The 24146-nt window shown below is 43.0% G+C and overlaps 2 protein-coding genes across 15 annotated transcripts in view; one reads left to right on the top strand and one right to left on the bottom strand.

Annotated features, from left to right (window-relative positions):
* LDLRAD4 (low density lipoprotein receptor class A domain containing 4) overlaps window positions 1-2322 on the top strand; it is a 158698-nt gene extending 156376 nt beyond the window's left edge. For all 13 annotated transcript variants that reach the window (XM_025273574.3, XM_025273576.3, XM_044934505.2 and 10 more), the window contains one exon: window positions 902-2322. In XM_025273574.3, the coding sequence (XP_025129359.1) occupies window positions 902-1438 (537 nt within the window). In that variant the 3' untranslated portion in view covers window positions 1439-2322. The remainder of the gene's footprint in view (window positions 1-901) is intronic.
* Window positions 2323-9798: 7476 nt separating this feature from the next.
* FAM210A (family with sequence similarity 210 member A) lies at window positions 9799-24146 on the bottom strand. 2 transcript variants are annotated; one of them, XR_326881.4, is made up of 5 exons: window positions 23998-24146; window positions 17823-18339; window positions 13865-13976; window positions 11482-11779; window positions 9799-9981 (listed from the first exon to the last, which is right to left on the bottom strand). XR_326881.4 is itself a non-coding variant. In XM_006051093.4 (4 exons), exons 2-4 carry the CDS (start codon window positions 18296-18298, stop codon window positions 11546-11548), a joined length of 822 nt encoding a protein of 273 aa, XP_006051155.3. In that variant the 5' UTR covers window positions 18299-18339; window positions 23998-24146; the 3' UTR covers window positions 10594-11545. The 2 variants fall into 2 exon arrangements, 1 of the variants encoding a protein (XP_006051155.3); XM_006051093.4 differs by lacking the exon at window positions 9799-9981 and having other exon boundaries at window positions 10594-11779.

The raw sequence follows: 24146 nt of genomic DNA, 5'->3' as shown, positions 1-24146 counted from the left end.
TCCATGGGGTTGCAAAGAGTTGGACACGACTGAGCATGCACACACATACAATTGGGAAAATAAGTTTTTTGCTTTTAAGTTAAAAATATGGTATGAGAGAAGTCGATGGATGAATATATATCTTTATATATGTATGTCTTTCCTCTAGAAGAAAGTTGAATGGTGAATAAGTTATGTTAAATAAAATGTCTGGATTCTTTTGGGGAAAAAAATCTATAATCATCTTTACTTTGGAATATAAAACATTTTTCATGTTGTTTGCTAAAAATTACAGGAAATTTTATCCAAAATAACTGGATAAGTCTAGAAGCCAGAAAGAAAAAGTCACTTGTTTCATATTTTAAAGTAACTGATAGGGCAACAGGTTCCTATAAGTAAGTCATAAGTTGTCCCAGCCTTGTATCTGCTCCAAGTACAGGCCCGTGAAGTTGCAACTTTCAATTACAAAGGAAATTCTGTCCCTTTCCCCACTCCTCTGAATCACAGGTCTAGGAGCTGGAAGGGGCTTGAGAAAGCAGAGGGGCTGTCCTTACTTTCTATAAAAAAGAGTGGGACCTGGAGCAGGTCATGTGGGGGGCTGGCCTGGGGGTGGGGGCTCCTGTATTCTTCTTAACCCAGTGGGAAATGTACACATAGCACATACAATAACTCCATTAAACCTACATTTTCAGGTAACTGCAATTATCCGTTGCTGAACCATCCTGGGTTTGGCAAGGTGAGTGATGTAAGTCATTAGGAATGAGAAAACTTTTTTTCCTGGAATAGTCTTTACTTGTTTTTTTGGCGGGGGAAGTTGTCAGATGGGTGAGAACAGACCAGGCGTGAATTTCCCTGCGGCCGTCACGTCCGTGGTCATCACTGTGCTGAGAACATCTCGCAGCCGTTCCTCTCTTCCCTGCAGACCATGTATGCCCCGCGGTCCAGGGATGGGGTGACTGCCCCACCTTTTCTCCAGAGGGATCGGTTCAGCCGCTTCCAGCCCACCTACCCCTACGTGCAGCACGAGATTGACCTTCCCCCCACCATCTCCCTGTCGGACGGGGAGGAGCCGCCTCCTTACCAGGGGCCCTGCACCCTGCAGCTCCGGGACCCTGAACAGCAGATGGAACTCAACCGAGAGTCGGTGCGGGCACCGCCCAACCGAACTGTATTTGACAGCGACTTGATAGGTGTATCCGTGTACAGTGGGGGCCCATGCCCACCCAGCAGCAATTCAGGCATCAGTGCCAGCACCTGCAGTAGTACTGGGAGGATGGCGGGGCCGCCCCCGGCCTACAGTGAGGCGATGGGCCACTACCCGGCTGCCACTCCCTCCCACCCCCAGCACAGCAGCGCACACAGCGGGAGCAGACTGCTGCTCCAGCGGGAAGGCCCTGGAGCACGGAGCTGCCCGACCAGGGCACGGACAGGAAGCCCAGGGAGTGCGTCTGACCTGTGAGCACACCTGATGTGAGAAAAGAAATGGGGGCGTCGCATCACAGCAGAACTCAGTAAAACAGAACAGTTCTTTTCAGGGGAACCACACGCAGAAGGGAATAGTGTAAACCTCCAGTCTGGCCACAACAGTATTCACCTGCGGCAGAGACGGGACAGGGCTGGTTTTGGCGAAGTGTGGGCATGAGAACACAAAAGGGTGCTTTGAAGACACCATGAAATAAAACCCACGAGGTATTTGACTTTAATGTGAAAGCAGAGGCCAGAATGCCTGTTTTACAATTAACCGAATACAGAGGAAAATGTTATACATTATGGGGAAGATTCGCTAGTTTGCTTCCCCCCCGAACTGTGGAACTTTTGTTTTAAAAAAATATGATTCTAAGTTTCTGCTTTGTGTGCCAAGGTATAAAGTGAAGTCAGATGAATGCAAGGAGTTAAATCTGTGTTGTGATGCCGTGTTTTTAGAAATTGCACTATCTTCATTGTTTAACATGAGGAAGCTTTATGTGAAGTCCTGTATGTTGTTTTCTCACCTATGCATCATTAGGCCCCATAATAATGTTCCCCCCATAATTGTGCAGGAAAGGGTGTTTGGGGAGGTAGCCTAACATACTGCTAACTTACACTTGTGAAGAGAGTCATCACAGGGCATGCATCACCAAGGCACCTGCAGACTGGATGGAGCAGAGGAAACTCCCGCATCCCTGGTGGGTCGAGTGCCTCCAGCCTCAGGCTGTGTGTTTTACGCCTGCATTCACACATCACACAGTGCTGCCCTAGTGCTCCAGCAGGGCACTTTCTGTAGTAATTGATTTTTTTTTCACTGTAGCATGAAATATACTCAGATAATATACTATTTTATGCAATAAATTGTTTAAAATGCAAGGTGGTTATTTCTATACTGTTGAAACATGTGATTTCAGTGTTTCCTGTGGTCTGTCTTTCCCTGGATAGTTGAGTTCAGGCCTGGATGGCTGATCAGTGAGACTCAGCAGTGGCTCCGATGTGCTTGCTGCTCTGGTGTTGCCCAACACTGGCTGGGGGTTCTCTGTGTGTAGAAACTCCTGAGTTGAGGAAGGGAACCAGCCCCATATGGGAACCAGCGCCTGGGAGAGAAGCAGGGCTCAGAACCAGCCATGCTGCTGGGCCACTCAGCCTCTCCTGGAGAGCAGAGCTGGGCAGGGAGTGACTCAGAGCCTTGGGTGAAACTGAAAAGCACAACCTGCAGCTAAACTTGGCCAGAAGACTTCAATCTTGTAACGTCCATTCTCCCCTAACAGTAACTTCCTTCTGCAGAGCATCTGCCTTTCCTGCACCCAGGTGGGGGCTTCTGTGCAGTCCCTACCTGGTCTTGCAGGGTCTCTGACCTGCAGGTCCAAGTGTCCACTCAGTTCTTAGTGTTGTCGTCTTGGGTGTGGTTGTCTGGTGAGGTGCCCTTGCACTGCTGGCAGAGCACTGTCAACCTCAGGTCCTGTCTGCTGCCCTTTCTGAGGCCCTTCTTGGCCGGTAAGTCCCGGGTTTTGTCTGGAGGATTGGAATCCTCATCCATTTCACAGTGACATCCACACAAGTAGTTGGTCTACCTTAGGAGAAAATGGTCAGCGGTTGTCACTCATGCTTCAGATCCTGTTGGGCAGTGTGCCTCCTGAGGGCCACAGTGGGAGCTCTAGGACAGGCAGAGCTCTGGGGGACTTGACCAGAGGACCCCTTCATCTCCCGAGGTCCGACGGCCTTGGCCACGAGCCTATGCTTTCTTGATGGAAGCTTCACCTTGAGTTGGTGGTGAATATGGGGAAGTGCCTGTCCTCTTCATTTGCGGCAGATTCAGTCAGGCATCCTCCCAGGTGCAGAACGAGGTTGGCTGATGGTGTCGTCATTCCAAACTTCGCCAGCACTTTTGGGAGAGTGGGTGAGCCCAGTCTATGGTTCTAGCTCAAAATGATGAGTTATGCTCAGAAATTGGTAAATTTCTGCAAGTACCTGAACATCTGGCATCTGTCCATGGTGCTGGCAAAACAATAATTCAAATAACTTTAATTGTCCTTTAAAACAGAGATTGCTCCCTTTCAGCCACCCTATTAGATAACTGCCTCTAATGTAAATAGTTAAAGATGTCCACATCTGTAACTATTCAAAGCATGACTTGGATGGTCTCTGAGGCTGGGCCTCTGTAATGAATTAGTTTAGAAGCTGAGGTCCTAAACTGAATTAGGTCAGTCTCCCTTCCATACAGGGATAAGGTGATTTAGGTCTCTGCTCTCTCGAAAGTTGTGTGGCCTGGCATGGAAAGGAGACATGGCTCTGAAGCTGCAGCCTAGTCAGTGGCATCCAGGTTAGACACCAGAGTCAGGTGACCGGGGAGCAGTGGGTGGAAGCTGGGCTCCACAGTCTCAGCAACACCCTGGGTGTGAGCCTTGAGCAGGCCCACCTACAGGAAGATTCATGCATCTGTTGACTTTTTCAGGAAGCCTGGTGTTCCTCACTGAGGTTGTCCTTTCCTACAAAAGAGATTTTGCTAAACAAGCCACGCATTTAGAGTTCTTCTGTGACCAAAATTCAGTGTTTAAAAAGCTTGACAGCCCTACTCTCTGTCCTCCACACCACAAATACACTTGGATACACAGCCCAATCAGCAGAGGGAAACATGCAAAACACAGGCAGGTTTGTCCTGAGAGTAACACTTAAATCCACTAACTGCAGCTGGGAGAGGAGCACAGGGGCTAGTAGGAAGGGGCCAGCAGGAAACTGCAGGCCTTTCACCCCAGCACAGGGATCTGTGCTTAGATAAGCATGTCTCCAACTTTGAGTTACTGCTCTTTACCTGTATTTTATCGTCTTAAGAAGGGCTCAGAGGCCAGCACTTTGCAGAAGTGCTCAGACCTGGCAGAATCCATTCCAGTCTCTGCCTTCCTCAGAGCCAGAGGCTGCATCCTGACAGGCAGGCCCGGGTCTTACCTCCGCCTGCTCTCTGGTGGGGGTGTCCCTGCAGACACTGGCTGGGGCCGTATGCCCCTCCAAAGCAGCTTCCGTCTGCTGCTGGCCACATGGCTTATGTGTGGGTCAGCCTGGCTGAGACATGGCAGCTGGGGGCTGCTCCCCAAGCCTTGTGTTTGTGGTGCTGAGGCTGCTGCTTGAGGTCTGCTGTTTCCAATGACAACACGTTGGTGTACCCTGCATTTTTCTTAAAATTTCCAAAGCTCAGCAGTGTCTATGAGGAAAAAACTGGGAAGGATACTGGTGCTGGGTGTGTGGCCTTGCAGTGACAGACACCTGCTCCCCACTTCTTGGTGGAAGAGCAGTGACCAGGCTCCCCCTTTGCATGGTCGCCTTGGTTACCATGGCTTTGGTGAAGTGGAGATGCACTGGCAAGTCCCCCCAGTGTGAGGACTCTGTGTCTAAAGGGGCCCAACAAAGGCAGATGAAACACCTACTCTCACCCCAACCATGAAAAGGTCCCAGCGGCTCACCTGCCTTGTGTGGATTCCTTAGAAATCAGGATCTCAGCTTAGGTTATTTTACTCCCCAAGTGCTGCATCTTGGGTCTGTATTCACGGCCAGGGTTAGACGGTCATTTGCTGCTACTGCCTTCAGGTTGGCTCGGGGTGGGGGGGGAGGGGCTTGTGAGCGGTGCTGTCCTCAGTGTGCACGGTGCTGGGTGAGAGCTGTCCAGAGATGCAGGTGATGAGGATCCACATCCTTCCACAGAGCTCAGAGTGCAGCAGTTTTAGAGTGACTGAGTGCCACATGTTCTAACTTCAGCTGACACGTTGTCATGCCTCACTCATGGTGGTGCTTTCAGTGTCTGTCACGTATTCATTTTGTAAGGTGCTGTATATATAACTTGACTAGATTATGCACATATCCTACCCAATGGGTGGAACAAAAATGGTACTGCAATATAATGTATAGGTACCAGATTTAACAGAAATGGCATAGAATTTGTGAATGCCTATGTTTTTTGTCCTCTTTTGTAAGGAAATCTGAGTGGATGCATACAGATAAAGTCTATGTCATTTATTTTCTTATTAAATATCAATATTATAACACAAAGAAATAAGTGTGAACAAGCAAGCGCAGCCTATGTACAGCAATCCGAGTTGCATCTTTGCTGTGAAAACACTTAAGAAATAAGTTTTTAAAATTCTGTAGCCTTCTGGGGCCACCAGATGCTTATTTTTAATCCCTTCAAGTTCAGCTGGACCAGTATTTATAGTCAGGAAAAATGCTGATTTTTTCAACTTGCTTTATGAAAACATATTCTATCTTACATTTTAGAATGAAGAGGGCAGACCCAGTGAAGAATGCACTTTCATTAAAATTTAAAACTTTGCAAAACTTAGGTCAGAGTGAGCACAGTGGCCTGCAGCAAGGATTGTGCAGTCTAGATGCATTTGTGACTATCTCTCTGTGCCTTTTTGACAAATGGAAGCTGTGAACCACTGAATGAGCAGTAGTGTTTGGAGAAAAATAACTCTGAACAAACCAGTCCACCTGAGAAGACCCCATTCTCAGAAAAATGTCTGTTCTGGGTTATAATGAACAGACTGGCAGTCAGCCAGCAAAGTGAAGTCTTAAATCCCTTCCCTTTGATATATCCTGGTGATAACTACCCCAGAACCAAACTAGGCTTTGCCGTTGACCAGGGACCACGTCATTCCCCCTGACAAAGCATCTACTTTCAGCTCTCGAGATTCTGATAGTGACCTTTGTGTTTATCTTCAAATATTCTAATAGTCAAAAAAGAAAGAAGTGACAACATTCACTAAAACCACTGACGAAACTCTGGGTGTGGGCCTCCTTCCAAGTTCTGTCCATGGAGGTCATTGGTGAAATACTGCCCAGCTGATCCATACTTCCAGTTTATTCTGTCATTAGAGGATGTTAATTCTGGTTAATTGTTTGTTCTGCAGTATGTGTTCTGATTTGAAAATCACGACAGAATTACTCTCATCCACAAAATAAGTACTGCAAGTGCCTCTGCAGCTCTTGATGCTAACAGACCAGAGGTCAGTCCTCCAGCTGTACTTTTCAGGGGCCACAAGATGATGAGGGTCTGTGTTTTGCACTCACAGCCCCTGCTGTCTGCTCACTGCTAGCAGCAGGGTCCTGGTGGCTCAAGTCAAGGGTGGAGGCTCCTCCCTGTCAGAACCCCTCCCCCGCACAGGACGCTGAGCAGGTTGTTGTCCGAAGCACTAAAGCTGGTACACAGCATGGCTTCCTTTCTACAGGACTAATTGAGGCTTAAACTTTACTGTTAATGATGCCGGTTCATTTTAATGTGCTTGCCTCCTGTATTACTATTCTTCATTTCATAGCTTTCAAAAATCACATTTTCTAATATAAAAGCTATTTTTAAGTATGTGTAATACTATTAATAGCATTTAGTTCCCTTTCATTAGGCTGCTTTATAATGACACGTACAGCTGTATCTGAACTTTTCAATAGTCGTTAGGTTCAGTATCATAGGTTCACATGACCTATGATAATCCAAAGTCATGGTCTTTTTTTAAACAGCCATTTGTGCTTACTGTTCAACATAATTCCCAGTTATACACAGAGAAAGATTTCCAGCTGTTTTGTACCTGCCTGAGTGATGATACAGTTCCTAGACCCAAGGTCTGTAATCGCAATCCTTAAAGGACGATGATGCTCTAGTGCTGTGTATTATGAAATCAGCCCTTTCTGACTGTTTTTAACGCTGTGGTTGAACTGCAGCTTAAAATCATTAAAAATAATCAGTGATACATGTGTCTCGTTTTTTTTTTTTTTTTAACAAAAAATCTTTTCACAATATATATTGGCCGGGGGTGGTGGGGACTGTAAGTACTTAAAAAATTGTCTCAGAAATGTTTCTGATGCTTATTTGGTTCTTATTCTGACTTTTCAGAAATCACTATATTCTGCTATAAACAACACTGGTAGATCACATCATACAGTTCTGATTTCTACACAGGACATTCAGGGATTGTCACCTGACAGGTGTCACTTCAGGCTTCTGGATGCTGTCACAAACTGGAGACAACTCAGAAGAAAACGTGAATGAAACTAATAGGAACTGTTCAGCAGGTGCCCTCAGAGGCTGAGGTCGTTTCTATCAGTTTTCAGTTTGTGATGGTGGAGCAAAAGGAATTCAAGATTCCTTCACTGAGAGATGAGAATGATAACTCTAAGCTCCAAATAAGTACATAGATTCATAGATCACATGATTGAGAATGTACAAAACCTCATACAGTCCACCAAAAGTGAAGTGTAAATGTTAGTTGTTCAGTCGTGTCCAGCTTTTTCCAATACATGGACTGTGGCCCACCAGACTCCTCTGTCCATAGACTTCTCCAAGCAAGAATATTGAAATGCATATAACTGAGTTTAGCTTGATTGCAGGAAAAAAATATAAAAAATTAATATATTTTTGCATTTCTATACATTAGTAAATGAACTTTGGAAACTGAAATCTTAAAGTACCATTTAAATAAATGCCTGGGCCTAATACTCTAGTTATAAACCCATTTTTGTTTTGGTCACACCACGTGGGTCGCAGGATCTTCATTGCCTGAGCAGGGCTTAAAATGGCCACGGCAGTGAAAGCACGGAGTCTTAATCACTAGACTGCCAAGGAGCTCCTATAACACTCATTGCAGATTCTGAATTATTTTTTAGATTATTTTGGAAAGGGGATTAGAAAACTATAAGGAGGAAATTAACTGTAAGAAAAGGATTTCTTTCTCTTAAAATAGCAGTCACTGACAAACCACATTATGCTATTGAATACATTTTATAATTTCTTACTCAGCAGTTAAGAAAATTTAAAGACTTTTCCCCAGACTTATATCCCTCAGTCAAGTAAGACCAGTATATAAACTCTCCTCACAGTTGGGTTTGATTCCTACTGGATTGGGTTCAGTAAACCCCTTTCTATGTGTGGTTGCCTGGTTGGCTGGGTCTAAGATCCGGGTGCAGGGAGGCTACCTTGAGCTGCTCCGGGGGTGGCAGGAGACAGTCAGTGTGGGTCCACTGGTGTCCATCTAGGCAGCAGGGCTCTGTGTAGCCCTGAGGAACAAGAGTCTGTGCTGGAGGGCAGCAGGTGGGACGCTGATCTCCATCGTCAGGGGCCTGTGGGACCTTTCCTGCAGCCCTGGCTGGCTATGCATTGCAAGACCCTGAAGATTACAGAAGCCCCAGGCCAAAAGCAGACAAGAGGCTGGGAAGCTGCTGGGGGTCCAGGAGCTGTCTGTCGGGCTGGAGCTGAAGCACTGGAGGCCAAGGAACCCCACGTGGGTTCTCCAAAGCCCAGGTACTGCTTGCTGCCCAGCCAGGGATGGAAATGCCAAGGTCTGGACCTGCCATTTTCCACTTGGGCTACACTCGGCACAAGATGTGACAGAGCCTAACGCCTCCCTCCTTGGTGGGGAATGGGCTCCTTCCTCCCCTCCCCTCCACACGTGGGAGCTCCCACTGCACTTTGGGGGCGGCACTGGATCCCAGACCCACCCCCACTCCTCAGTCTCTGGCTTTCTTGGACTGACTTCTGTGCATTGGATCGTTTGTGAAACAGCAGAGCTGCCAACTGCTAAGCAAATGGACTAGCAATTCAGGCAGCCCTCTCACTGAACCTTTGGGAGACATCTTTGAAAAAGAACCTTCAGCGATCCACTCACAGTGGCCTTGGAACAGACACTTTATCACTGAAATGAGACAGCCAATAGCTCCATATCTTACTGGAGCATAAAGGACTACAGTAACATCTTCTGTCCATAAATAAATAGAAGGTAGATTCTAAAACAAACTAAAGACTGTATTTGAAGGCATAGTCATTATTTTCACTAGTGGCAGGAAGGTGACCTTAATACATGTACTCTTTTCCCTTTGTTGGGAGCTGCAAACAGCACCCTGCTACATGCAAAATGTTGATTCAGTAAAAAAAAAAAAAAAAATTGTTTTGATACTTTAAAAGGTTGGTTTCACTATTTTCCTTGAATGGTCTCTGTTTTTTTAACCTAATCTGTTTTTCATTTCAATTGTTAATTTTTTGAGCACTTTTTTCCATTTGGTAGACGTTAAGTCTCAGCTATGACTCCCTCTTTACCTTGTCAGCAATCCTACTTAAAAACAGATGCACACACCAGACACAGCAAGTTTAAGGCTTACTGTAAATGAAATGGGTCGTGATACTTACCACACATACACACTCTGGATAATTTAACTCAGTGCCCACTGGCCTGCTACAAACACTCCACATAGACACTCCAGGGGTCCCCCTTTAGGCTCTCTGTAGCTTTCCTTAAGGACTAGGTTGGCAAGATGAGAGCAGCAGTGTTTGACAAGATCAAGTATTTCTGATACCAAATATGATAAAAGAACTTCTTACACCTTCAGAGAACATTTTACTAGAGAATTTCAAAGCATTCCCCAGTGTCTCACTTTCTGTAATTGAATAAACACAACAGAGTTATGAGACTGGATGGCAGCAGATCTCCATTGGACTGAACCAAAGGTGGACAACGCAGCTTCTTAGACCCACGATTTATCCTCATTGGAAAACATGCCCTATGCAACGTGAAAAGTAAAAAAAAAAAGTTTCATTTAACACATGATTTTAAACCAGGCAGTCTCAGTGACTAAAAATAAACAAGAAATTTGTTAATATCTATCTCAGCATTTAACATTCAGAAGATGTGAATTATTTAATAAGTTAAAACAGGTTCACTGTGTCTGGATTTGAAAAAGGGCGGTCAATTTGGAATCACACATTTGATCTGCATTAGCAGATAAACCATCCTGCCTGATGAACCCTGCATATGGCAGAGTGAGTTCTGCCCCTTCATACTCTGCCCTCCCCCACCAAGAAGGGTCACCACAGCATATCCAACACAAGAGACATATCAAATGTGAGACATATCAAACGTAAACGTTTTTTCCCTTCAAAATATTCTCTAAATTTGGCCACTTTGGCACACGAAGTGACGGTGACGCCTGTGGGACTATTTCTGGCAATCCCTCTGGCATTCTCTTACTGAATCAGACCACTCACAACAGACAAGCTAGAAAGAGGCCGTTCCCACTTTCAATTCTAAGGTTAGAACTGGAGTAAAGGCAGTCAGAGTAAAAGGAATCACACTCACTCAGATGTGACAACTTTCACATCTGACCATGACTAAATTTCATTTCAAGCTGGTTTTAATGATAGCTTTGCTATTTAAAAAAAATTAAGTAAAATATTCAAGTAAGAATGTTTCAATGCAAGGAGCAAACAGCATTTATAATCTTAAATGGTACTCCATGATGGAATCAAGCTGGACTCTGGCAGGTGGAGACCAGATGGCAGGGACATGAAGGTCCCACCCTCCCAGAACTGCACTGCTGAGAACACAAGCTCCAGGCCCTGCTGTGGGCATTTGATCCCCACTATAAACTTCAGGTATAATGATTCCTCTTTTCCTCTGAGAGATCAGCTGGAGAGGACATGATGTAGGAATAACAACAGTTTTATGTGCTGGGTGACAAAGTGCTATGGCCACACAGATTTGCTTAAAAATTTGATTATGACAAGCTTCAGGTAAAAGTCATTTTTAAAGGGTCGATTTTTCATTTACATGTAACCATACATCTTATTTACATATATATGACTCAATTTTCATTCAGTTTTCTTCATTTGAAGTCTACATTTTAACTGGTATGTAACCATTATATAGTCTTCACAGAAGGACTACATATCCTCTTATTCACAGGCAGTTCTGATGATAATCCTTTGTCTCCACATTGAGAACTGAACACAGTTAAAGCCTCAGTGAATAATAAAGATGAAGATCCAGTGTTAAATCTGCTTATAGCCACACCAGCTATTCAAGGAGTCAGCAGCTGCAACTAAGTCCAAAGCAAGGATGACTGAAGACATGGACCACTGCTTAATGCTGCTACTGCCATGAAATTCTTTTACTGGGTTCATTTTTTCTCTAGTAATGTTTAAAGTTATCTCAGTTCTTTAATTCAAGAGAACTGCTATATTTAGGCTGCTAACAACAAAAAAAAAAAATCAAGAGCATGTACCTTTGTCCATAGTCTCCAAAGGTTCAAGTGCAAGAACTGTCTAAAACCTGGTATATAAGGCACCCTATTCCACTTTTTTCTTAAGAGAAACCTTTCCTTTGGTTTCTTGCAGTTTTTCAGTGAGTCTGTCCTTTGTCTCTTCCATCTTCTCTGTGAGGAGCTCCTTGGTTTCCTCCATCTTGTCTTGCAGGTACTCCTTCACGGGGGGTGGTGTCGACATGTAGCCCCGGCTACGCAGATACTTCACAGTGAAGGAGGTCCCCCCCAGAGTTACAGTGTACCGCGCAGGCGTTGCAATCTGCAGGAAAACGAGACAGTTTAGTACTGATTATAACTACCATCTTAAGCAAAAACTGGCTGGCTCAGTGGTAAAGACTCCGCCTGCAATGCAGGTGACACGGGTTCCACATCTCTGTGTCAGGAAGATCCCCTGGAGGAGGAAATGGCAACCCACTCCAGTATTCTTGCTGAGACAATCCCATGGACAGAGGTGCCTGGCGGGCCACACAGTCCACGGGGTCGCAAAGAGTCGGACACTATTGAGCACACATAAGCAAAAACAGTGTAAAATTAAAACTCTTGGTAATAACTATCAATTACTTTATTGCTTCACAAGGCTAAAACAGTTACATGCTATATGGTTTTCCCTCCTAACATTCCATAAGTATCTGTCACCTAGACACTGACCTAGGATCAGAGAACATACACAGTAGCAGCACCACAGTTTGTACCCCACATGCTAATGAACCGGGGGGCAGAAGTCCGGAAATCAGTGACAGCTCAGGACCCTCCGACAACAAAGGCATATGCATTTCCATTCTCAGAAACCCTGTCAACCTGCACACACTATACCAAACTGAGGGGCAAACACAAGCCAAATGTTTGTTCTTCATGGAGTTTTGTTTCACTTGTAAATCTCTTTTCTTTAACTTCTCCAGGCTTTATGATACTTTATCATTACAGTCCACACTGAGTCTGGAATCCCAACCAGGAACTTCGTGAGGCGAACAAATGGTAAAATGGCACACATGTAGGAGACAAGTACAGGTCAACTGACCAGAGGTTAGTCCCGAACTAACTAGTAGACTAATTGGTTCAAAGGGAGAACTGTAACAGCAGAGGCTGCATCACATTCTGAGGCAAGGATCCTCCCTATCTGCTGTTCTACCTGAGAAGTCAGGTTACAGGAAACCCCAAGTGGACAATTCACACCTCCCTCCTCCCAGAGGAACGTTGAGTAGAGCCACTGCTGACATCAGCCCACCTGCGTGCCAGCCCCGTGTTTCAATTCTAAGCAGACCAGCAGGCACTGAGCACTGATGCTCCTTCAGAGCACAGCACCAGCACAGGAAATGCAGCCCAAGAAGACAGAACTCTGAACCCCTAGGCACTCATGAGCAAAGACAACAGACATTCAGAAAAGAAGAGACACACAGATTCTGATATGAGAGTATGGGATAAGAAACAGTTATAATTAGGGACATGGTTTAAACCATCAGGACAGCTGGATTTATTAAAGTTAAACTACACAAACTGCAAATTCATAAATTGATAATTTATGAATTCAATAAGTTTTAATGTTGGAAAAACTCAGCAATTAAGCTTTAGGCCTATAGTCAAAATTATCATATAAGAAATCTAGTATTTCAGAGGACTTTAATGAGGATTAAAGTACTACTATAAACCTATAATTCTACGTATTTTTATAACAAAGATAAATTAACATCTAGTTTCCCAATGTTTTCTACCTGGTTTCTTAGAATAAAGCTACAAAGAACCTCATAATTTTTTGTCAATTGAGAAAAACTACATTAATATAGCTAAACTCCACAATTTACAATGAGTCTTCCAAAATAACCACAAGTATAAAAACTATTTACAAAGATGTCATTGTCTGAATCTAGACAACAGTTGTAAAGACAATAAACAAATGAAATATATGTAACATCAACAACTAAGTCTGAGGTTTGTCACGGAAATCAGTTTGATTTAAACTTTACTATTTTACTTTTTAGGAAGATGAACTATTATAAACAGTAAAATAAATGCTAAATTTCACTAGTATGTCAGGTGGCATATGGATCTCTGATTAAGGAAAATTAATGTACTGTCAGTAGGAGAAATGTCAGCGATGACCTGCTTGCTAGGAACTCATTAGTCTCACATGTGTCTCAGCACAGAAGGCTGTGAACAACCTACCTATTCTTAGGGCTCTTCTTCCTTAGCCATCATTTTATGTACCCTTAAAAAATGTATATTTTACTTTTAGTCAATAGACATATAAGAGATGAAATACACTAAGTTATAAAGGTAAGCCTGGGAACAGGCAGGGAGTGTTGTGAAGGTTCAGTGTGAGGCGCCATCCACCCACAGCAGTACCTACCTTAAACAGGGCATATGCTGTTAGTGCATTTCCACTCTGGGAATTTTTCAGAATGTTCACTATACTGTCAGGTAACCCAATAAGTTCTAGAAAAGGAACGACATTCACTCCTCTAAGAAAGAAACAGAAAGTAATTTATATGTATATAAACTTTTGGGGGTAATTATTTTCAAAAGATTACCTGAAAACATCAAAACCAAATTTTTGTTTAAAAGTCAGTTCAGCATCACCAAGCACACTCTAACTTCACTCTAAAGGAACAACGTGCATGAACACCAGCATCCCACTGTTCACAGCTCCTGCTCATGGACATCCCTCATTAGCACACTGAGAAAAATAGAATCATTTATCAGAGCAAAATTAATAGCACTAGGTAACCTGAGAAAAAAGGATCAGAATCATTCACCTCATCTTGGAATCTTTAGTTCCTTAGAATGATCCAACTCAAACTTTTAAGACCTAATTTTCATCTCTAAAATTACACGTCAAACTATACTATTACCATAAAAGCAAGGGATATTAATAACATCACTTACTGTGTTATGCAAAGAATAAATGATTCTATGGGTTTGATAAAACTTCAATGATTCTAAAAAGATGCTTCTACTATCAGGCTCAGAAGGCAACTGAAGAAGCAATTACCATAAACTGCAAGAAATTTTTGAAGGGAGGGAGAGAAGGCAGATATAGTTTCTAATCTGGCTGCAGCTGCTGCTGCTGCTAAGTCGCTTCAGTCGTGTCCGACTCTGTGCGACCGCATAGACGGCAGCCCACCAGGCTCCCCCGTCCCTGGGATTCTCCAGGCAAGAACACTGGAGTGGGTTGCCATGTCCTTCTCCAATGCATGAAAGTGAAAAGTGAAAGTGAAGTTGCTCAGTCGTGTCTGACTCTTAGCAACCCCATGGACTGCAGCCCACCAGGCTCCTCCGCCCATGGGATTTTCCAGGCAAGAGTACTGGAGTGGGGTGCCATTGCCTTCTCTGCTAATCTAGCTGGTAAACCCTAATTGCTTTTTAGTTTCCCTGAGTGTTGAGTTTGCCACGCTGACCTATTTGTGCTCTCCTGCTCTCTCCCTCATTATCCATACTGGGTTAGCCAAATGTTTCCAAAACATTGCAGAAAAACCCAAACTTTCTGACCAACCCAGTAGTTTTGCAGATGTTCGGCTTTCACCCTTAAATGACAAGGTTCTCATTCTGTGCTTCTCCTTCATAAGCACAATCATCACAGGAAACTTAACATATAGGATAGTATATAGTTAATACAACAGTACATTATTTAATGTTAAAATTCCCTGTATTGTCCCATGTCCCTTGTCACTATCTTCTCCGTGTTTTCCAGTTTTTCTCCAGAAGTGCTACCCAGCATATTCTGTTGAGGAGGAAGGCAGGATGTCTTTTTTAGACGCTGAGACTTCTGAAGCTCCTGGGCCATTCATGTGGTAGAACAGCCCCCCAACTTGAATTTGTCTGATTGTTTGCTCATGATTAGATTTGGGGTAAATGTTTCCTGACAAGAAAGCTGCAGAGCTGATTCTGTGTCGTCAGAGCATCACAGCAGGAGCCCCAGGATCAGTCAGTCCCATCCCTGATGTGAGTCTGACTTGTGGTTAAGGTCTGGTCCACAGGTTACTCCTCTGTACAAGTATTCTTGCTCTTTATAATAAAGAAAGGGAACAGCCTGGATTCATTATTATTATACTGGTTGTAATCTCCTAGTTTATTTTTAACATTAAAAATTAATTTGTTTAACTGGGAAAAGTTGTTCCTCTCTGATCCTACAATATAATACTAGGAGATAAGAGAACTTTTTGATCAGCTAAAATCAAATCAGATAAACCCAGCATCTAGTTGGCTGAATTGAAAACCTGTATTTAACACAACTCCAACATTACAATAAAATCATCTCAAAGATTACACAGTAAGATTTACTGCCATTCAAACATACACTAATATTTTCTAAGTATGACTTCCCTTAGAACAAACTGACTTAATTTCTCAAGTGTTGAGGATCTAACAAAAACATTAGGGGCTGTTCTGGAAAGCAACACATCCTACCTAATGTAACTGAGCTATGTGATGCTGTAACAGAACTGGACCAGCAGTCATGGCTGGGCAATAGAGCTGGGTCTGGCAAACAAATTTCCATGCTGACAGAAAGCCAAAGGTAAGTGGTGGTGGATGAGGGATAGGACTTTAAAGCCTAATAAATTAACATCAGTAGGTTATTTCAGGGTCTAATTTTTTGGTTATAGAACTTCTTTACTGAAAGCAAGGAAAAATAAATGGAAAAAAAGTACTCTTAATAGTCCAAATAAGAATCTCATATTCAATTAATTAAATTTCTCCCCCTCAGGTCAGGAGGCTGAATGCTTATTAAACGCAACGTAGGGAAGGCAAAAGAGACAAGGAAGAAACTCATCATCAGTCACAAAACCAAATCAGAAAAATTCTCAATGGCTCCAAAAAGAAAATTTGGTATGTAGAAAGCCATTCATTAAATAGAAGAAATGAATGCCTATGAAATTTTTATGTAAAATGGTACACAATTTTAGGCTCCATTAAAAAACTACATGCAGTTCTGAAGATTTCTATATTACACATGTCCAGAAAATGTCATTAATAAACAAAAAGGTAACTCCATAAAATGCACATACAAAATCTCTGCAAAGAAAGGAACAACAGTTAAAGAAAATGATAACATAATGAAGAAGGAAGTAACTGAGTAACAAGAACAGAACGCAGAGAAAGATACGAAAAGAAACAAAATAGCATCACACCGATTAAAAATAATCCTTTTTAGAACACTGGCAAAGAAACATTTCTAGACTTGTGTCTCCTAAGAAGAGTCTCCATTCCATCATCTTTTAATTTAGTAAAGGATAAGCTCTTTCCAACAAGTGAGCTTTATAATACTTAATACCTATCAAACATTAAATATAACCCAAAACTGAAAATCAGCAGTCTTTTGGAAAGTATAGAATAATTCTAAACCCACTAGGGGAGTTCCCGAAAACATCAAAATGGTCTTCACTGTGCATCTCATCGCCTGCAGGATGATGAGCACGCTGCCCGCTTGGTCACACCCAGGCCACAGCAAGAAAAGCCACACAGCACTCAGGGAACAGGCACACGCTGGCACACCCAGTTCTGCTGGTGGCAGAAACAAACTGGAAATCATAGGGAATCTGGCTTGTACGTGAAACTCCTGCTCCTAAAACAATGTGAATAACACAACTCACTTTTAAAGAAAGGAACAGTATTTATCAAGAAAGGTATATTTAGAAATTCTATGTTTTAAGTGCACAACAAATCAACTTCCGATCAGAACAAAAGACCTTACCTTGACATTCATCAGATCTAACATTAAGGTATAAGTCTATAACTTGTTCATTTTTGTGTCTACAACAGATACAAGTCAGGCTTTGTAAAAATCTTACTAATTTCCAACCAAAATCATACATGTGGCAAAATAAGTTCTTTTCACAGTGATTAGCACTTTTAGCAATATCTTATTTAAATACAAAGCTAACTTATGGTGCTGTCAAATTTCTGGAATCGGTTATTTTATTTCTGTGCTATCCTCGATGCTGATGGGACACGAGCACAGTGATTAAGATTTGAAATCAGACTGAGTTATTTTGGGGAAAAACTAAGTTATTTTGACTTATTCTTGTTTAATCTGCTCTCTACTTAATAAGGTGGGTATAATTACATTACCTATTTCATATGGTTGCTCTGAGAATTAAATAAGATGATACAGTTACAAAAATTTTAGTATAATATCTGCTGTACACAGTAAGCAAATGTTAGCTATTGTTATTAAAATGTGGAAAACAGCTATGAAAAAGTCATCCTCTATCAGTTGAAGACATTAAAGCATTTAAAAAACTATTTAAAGGCTTTCATTAGTATAATTAACATTCTGATAAAACAGCCTCAATCAAGCAGAAACTTACTTCATGGCTGCATAGTAAAATGTTCCAAACCAAACAGCGGAGGTTATTAGATGCACTGGAATCAAAACTTTTCCATATTGTCTAAATGTTTTCTTAAATCGTTGATAAAGACTAATAGATCTGTCTTGTAATGGATCAGGTTCTTCCTTTTTTTCGGAGGGAGGTCCTGAGGACGTGGCACTGGATGACAGAACTCTCTTGGATAAGATATCCTGTTCCCACTGTTTATGGTGAAAGACCCCTGGTTGGGACTGAACAGCAGTGAATGGCTTCCTTTCCTTTGCAGCACACTGGGCAGTGGGTAAGTGCAGCCACTGTTTCTGAGGGCCTTGTACCACAACCACTCTGGATTCCAAGGTATACAAAAGTAATGGTCCCTTTATGTTTTGACAGTGTCCCAAAAGACCGGCTTTATGTGGTTCCATGCACGTCCTATGTGCCAGTCGGAATACAGTCTTTGGTACATTCCATTGCATTTTGAAGAATGGAGATTGATGGACCTCAGCTTCTATAGACACTAGATTAAAAAAAAAATTAGATTGTACATAGATTTCCATTGTAAACCAATCCACTTAAACATAAATTGTTAACTATTAGGAAGTTAAAAGTCAGACACTGTTACCAAATCCACAGAAATTAATGTTAAGGTATATAGTTCTAATATACCACAATTTTAAAATTTCATTAAAACACATCATTTAAATATGATACAGTAAACCACGGCAGCAGACATCATGAAGGGTAAGGTTTCAGGGCTGTTTTATTGCTACAAAAGGGATACCTGCAGGGCTTCTCTCATTCTACAAACAAGTAGTGTAATATAACAGGAAAATCAGATCTGGAAGTAAAAGAGTTGGGCTGTAATGTTCTGGGGTCATAATTCTGTGCAATTATCTTTTAGACTGGACTTGAGATGGGAATTTCAAGACCTGAATTCATCACTCTCCACATCCCCCTTCTCTGAAAACAGAATAACCAATCAGTCTCATTATACTTGTTTATTTGGCAAAAATGCTTTAAATTTTCAAATACATGGTCATCCAGAACCTGGTCTTTTGTTAAGTATCTGAGTAGTGGTATCCAGTGGTGATATCTTGCATATCTCTATTGTATATATGGGCTATAGTGCCTTCTTTACCACTGAAAATAGTGAAGAGTGCTTTTAAGTCTATAATCAGATTAGAGCAGCAATTCCAGGAACACCATAACCAATTCAGAAAATTCATCCTTACAATTCTGTTCCTTTAGAATCACTCTTAGTACCAAAATATGAATCAGAAGGGTTCTCCAGAGATATTGAAACAACAGGAAAAAACATGTTTATCTACCTATCTCTATAGGGCTTCCCAGGTGGCGCTAGTGGTAAAGAACCTGCCTGCCAATGCAGGAGACACAGAGATGCAGGTTCGATTCCTGGGTTGGGAAGGTCCCCTAAAGGAGGAAATGGCAACCCAGTCCAATATTCTTGCCTGGAGAATCCCATGGGCAGAGAAACCTGGTAGGCTACAGTCCATAGGGTCACAGAGTCGGACATGACTGAAGCGACTTAACAGGCACGCACCTATTTTTTGGCTTATCTCTATCTAGATAGATATTTCTATCTTTTGGGTATCTATTATAAGGTTGTTTAAATAGATACATGTTTATGTTAAGGAACTAGCTCACACAACTGTGGGGGCTACACATTTGATATGTGTAGGGTAGATCTGCAGGCTGGAAACTCAGACAAGAACTGATGCCACAGTCTTGAGATTTTTTTTTTTTTCTTCTTGAGATGCCTCAGTTTGAAATTTAGACTGAACTGTGAGTCCCTTGGACTGCAAGGAGATCCAACCAGTCCATCCTAAAGGAAATCAGTCTTGAATATTCATTGGAAGGACTGATGCTGAAGCTGAAACTCCAATACTCTGGACACCTGATGCAATGAACTGACTCATTGGACAAGACCCTGATGCTGGGAAAGATTGAAGGCAGAAGGGGACGACAGAGGATGAGATGGCTGGATGGCATTACTGACTCTATGGACATGAGTCTGAGTAAGCTCCAGGAGTAGGTGATGGACAGGGAGGCCTGGTGTGCTGCTGTCCATGGAGTTGCAAAGAGTTGGACACGACTGAGTGACTGAACTGAACTGATAGCCAGATCTCTTGTTAAGTTGCTCAGTCTTGTCCAACTCTCTGCGACCACCAGGCTTCTCTCTTCATGGGATTTTTCCAGGCAAGAATACTGGCTTGCCATTTTCTTCTCCAGGGGATCTTCTGACCCAGGGATCAAAGCCACGTCTACCTGCCTTAGCAGGCAGGTTCTTTATTAATGAACTACCAGGGAAGCCATCCATAGCCAGGTTTAGTTGACGAAGCTACTCATCACACATACAAGCCTATAGATTTCTCAACCAAATAAATCTTTACTTTCTACTATAGTAAAAACCTTTTAAACAATGATATCTTATGTGCTCAAAAAAAGGCAATACAATTTCAATAGGGACACTTTGGTTGAGTGAACTGGAGGAATGAACAGTTCTTCCAAAACTGTTTAGAGAAACACACCTTCTACAACCACCTCTTTTTCCTACCTCCAAGAATAGTATCTATCATTCCTGGGAAACTGTAACATTGTATCTACATTTTAAAAACAATTTTTATGTTTCAAAAAATGTGATATTCAACCCTACAATAGAAATGACACCTTAAAATTACACACTTCTGAGCGCTCTCACTTTAAGGGATTGTATCTACGGAATTTGTTGCTTGCCTTTGACCAGAAAGATTATAAGTTACCACTTCATTTTTCTCTCAAAGGACAAAAGTCTAATACAAAACAGGAGAATTCCAAACCAGTCTGGGTGAATGGACCAAATAATCAAAACAGCACATAAAGAATTATCTTATAAATGGGTTGAAATAAATCCTGTAAGTCCTTTCAAAAAAAATGAGATTTTGAAAAATCTTTCTAGGTGATTCATTCGTCCATAACCATCCCACTATGTGCCAGGAACTGTTCAAGGCACCTGGGTTAAATCACTGAACAAAATGATGATCCCTGTCTTGCTAGAGTTCACATGCTAGCAAGACATTTATCCAGCTGTTTTCTCTCTGAACATAATAACCCAAGCAGTAAGAAATATCAAAACATTTTCTGAAAATCTACTATGTGCCAGATAACTTCCAGTTCTCAGTCTGGCCTTAAATAGGCACTGTTTCATTAGCACAGTACAGTCTCTGGGCTTTCCACGTGGCTCAGTGATAAAAGAATCTGCCTGCCAAGGCAGGAGTTGCAAGAGACCCTGGTTCCATCCCTGTGTCTGGAAGATCCCCTGGAGAAGGAAAGGGCAATCCACTCCAGTATTCTTGCCTGGAAAATCCCATGAACAGAGGAGCCTGTTTCAGTCCATAGGGTCGCAAAGAGTGGAACATGACTGAGCATGCACAAACCATGGTCTTTGGAGTCAGGCTGCTTGGATCCAAAACCTAGCCCACTACTACTTCCCAGCTGCATGACCTTGGGCAAGTTACTTACCACTCATCTATAAAACAAAATAATAACAACAATCCCACTGTATCATGTACAAGTTAAAAATGAATTCAAATATATAAAGGTAGTAAAAGGTACTACTAGACTATCAGCTATTACTCTTTTAACTCAATTTCCAGAAAAGCAGTTATTACTCAGGCAATAGTGGGGAAAAATAACATCAATGGTTTTATTTAGCTCATTTACTCCCTCCCTGGAGTAGGAAATGGCAGCCTATTCCAGTATTCTTGCCTGGGAAATCCCATGGATAGAGAAGTCTGGTGGGCTGCAATCCATGGGGTCACAAAAGATTCAGACATGACTTAGTGACTAAACAATAATTTACTCCCTCCATCTCTACTATCCTCAAGAGTTCTTCCTGTTCTTGAAACCAATGAGTAATCGTTAAATTCATTTCACCTATATCCTGCCTTACACCACTTTCCAGTCACCTTTCTCTACACTCCTCCTGCCATCTCAGAGTGCCCTACTTCTTTATTCTTTATCCCATAAATACCCAGAGCCCTTCACCTTAGGGTGAAACGTGAGTCACTCAGTTGTGTTCGACTTTGCGACCCCATGAACTGTAGCCTGCCAGGCTCCTCTGTCCATGGAATTCTCCAGGCAGGAATACTGGAGTGGGTAGCCATTGCATTCTCCACGGGGATCTTCCCAACCCAGGAATTGAACCCAGGTCTCCTGTATTGCAGGCAGATTCTCTGTCATCTGAGCCACCAGGTAGGCCCCTATATATCTTATGCACAACAATTCATGGTGGAGTCTGGATAATATAGTTGCTGCTGCTGCTAAGTTGCTTCAGTTGTGTCCGACTCTGTGCGACCCCACAGACAGCAGCCCACCAGGCTTCCCCGTCCCTGGGATTCTCCAGGCAAGAACACTGGAGTGGGTTGCCATTTCCTTCTCCAATGCATGAAAGTGAAAAGTGAAAGTGAAGTCGCTGAGTCGTGTCCGACTCTTAGCGACCCCATGGACTGCAGCCCACCAGGCTCCTCTGTCCATGGGATTTTCCAGGCAAGAGTACTGGAGTGGGGTGCCATTGCCTTCTCCAGGATAATATAGTTAGGAGGCTTTTAATCTTATGAGAAAATTTCTTAAGTCAAAATTACAGTAGCAACTCTCTTAAGAAACTTAAGCATCAGAACCAGCAAATATGGATACGTAATTACCCAGTTCTAAATGCATGAATATGTAGATAGCACAATCTCCAGCACTATACCTTTGCTTTACGTGGAGAGCAAATGAACTTTAGGTGGAGAGCAAAAAATCTACTATAAAAATAAGGATCAAAATAAGAATATGCCATGTGGAAAAACCTATTTCCCCAATGTGTTGTGCAAAGTAACAAGTACTTTTAAATCACAGTTTAAGTGAAAAAGTGAAAGTGTTAGTTGCTCAGTCGTGTCAGGTTCTTTGTGACTTCCTTTGAGTGTAGGCCAGGCTCCTCTGTCCATGGAGTTCTCCAGGCAAGAAAAGACACATTTTGTTTGTCATAGTGATTTTTTTACAGATGTCAGCGGTGGCAGGCCACTAATTTATGTATAGAAAAATAAACAAGATGTTTAGTTGAATTTTTAGGTTTGATGCTTAAACTTTCTTGGAAGGATCACTGTCTATTTTTTATGCATGGAGTATTTTCAAACATACTCAAAGTAACCTTGTGATATGAGGATAGTAATGATCTAAAAGGTGTATGCATCAGTACAGTAATAAAAACAATCAACTTCGAAAAAAAATGAACTGAAGTTAATTCTCAACTTAGCTAACTGCATATAATAAAAAAATAGTCATCTGAAATTGATGGCTCATCCTCATTTGTTAAAAACAAGCTTCGTTCTTGGGCCAAAGCTTATAGTCAACAACCTCAGAAAGGTTAAAGCCCACAGTTTAGAAGTGACTGGATTCTAAAGTACATGCTGCAGACACTGCTTGCTTTCCCCCAAGCGAAGTCTACCGGCTGCTGTAACTGCGCCTACTGACAGGTATGCAGGCCAGCACACCTGTTTCCACAGCTGCTTTTAAAGGGCTCAAGTTTGGTAACGAAGAATCGAAGACATATTTCTGATCAAGTCTTTACACCATCTTGGTGGGAAGTGCTGAGGCGCAACGCGTCAACCATCTTAGTCCACAGGCACAGTTTTGACCCTAGCGTAGGGGGTGGAAAGCAAGAACGAGCGACACTGGGGTGGAAATCTGGTGGGGGGAAGGATGAACCAAATGAGTTGACTCCCCAACCACCCCATACCAAAGTCCAGCCAACAGATACTATCACTGAAGCGTTTCTCAAAAACATGTATGGGCTGTCGCGCTCCTCCAGAGGCCGACCGAGCACAGCCCTCTCGAGGGAGGTCTGGCCGGAACTTCCAAGTGCGGCGGAATGGAGCGACCCGCGAGGCAGCGAGAAGCAGGATGCCGCACGCTTCCGAGGCAAGTCCGTGCTCGGGGGCTCCCGGCCCCTCCCGACCGGCGTCCGAAGAAGGGCAAACCAAAGGCTGGAAAACCGCCCCACGGACAGGGTTAGCAGGACACCGGCCCACTGCGAAGGGCGGGGTGACCTCTGTCCGTCCAGGGGCGCTCGCGCCGCGCACCACGCTAAGGAGGCCCCGCCGACCGCCCCTCCCCCAGAGGCCTCGACCCCCGTTACCTCAGGACCTGAGCCCGGAGGAGCCGCTCGGAGACCCCTCCGCGTCACTCCTCAGAGCGACCAGCAGAACGTGAGTCTGGCCGCCGGAAGCTGTGGGCTCAGGCGACCAGCCTCCCACCCGCCCGCCACGCCGTCCCTCCAACCAGGCT

The sequence above is a fragment of the Bubalus bubalis genome, chromosome 22, assembly GCF_019923935.1.
Source record: "Bubalus bubalis isolate 160015118507 breed Murrah chromosome 22, NDDB_SH_1, whole genome shotgun sequence".
Classification (NCBI taxonomy): Eukaryota; Metazoa; Chordata; class Mammalia; order Artiodactyla; family Bovidae; genus Bubalus; species Bubalus bubalis.
This window is presented reverse-complemented; position numbering and strand designations above follow the sequence as displayed.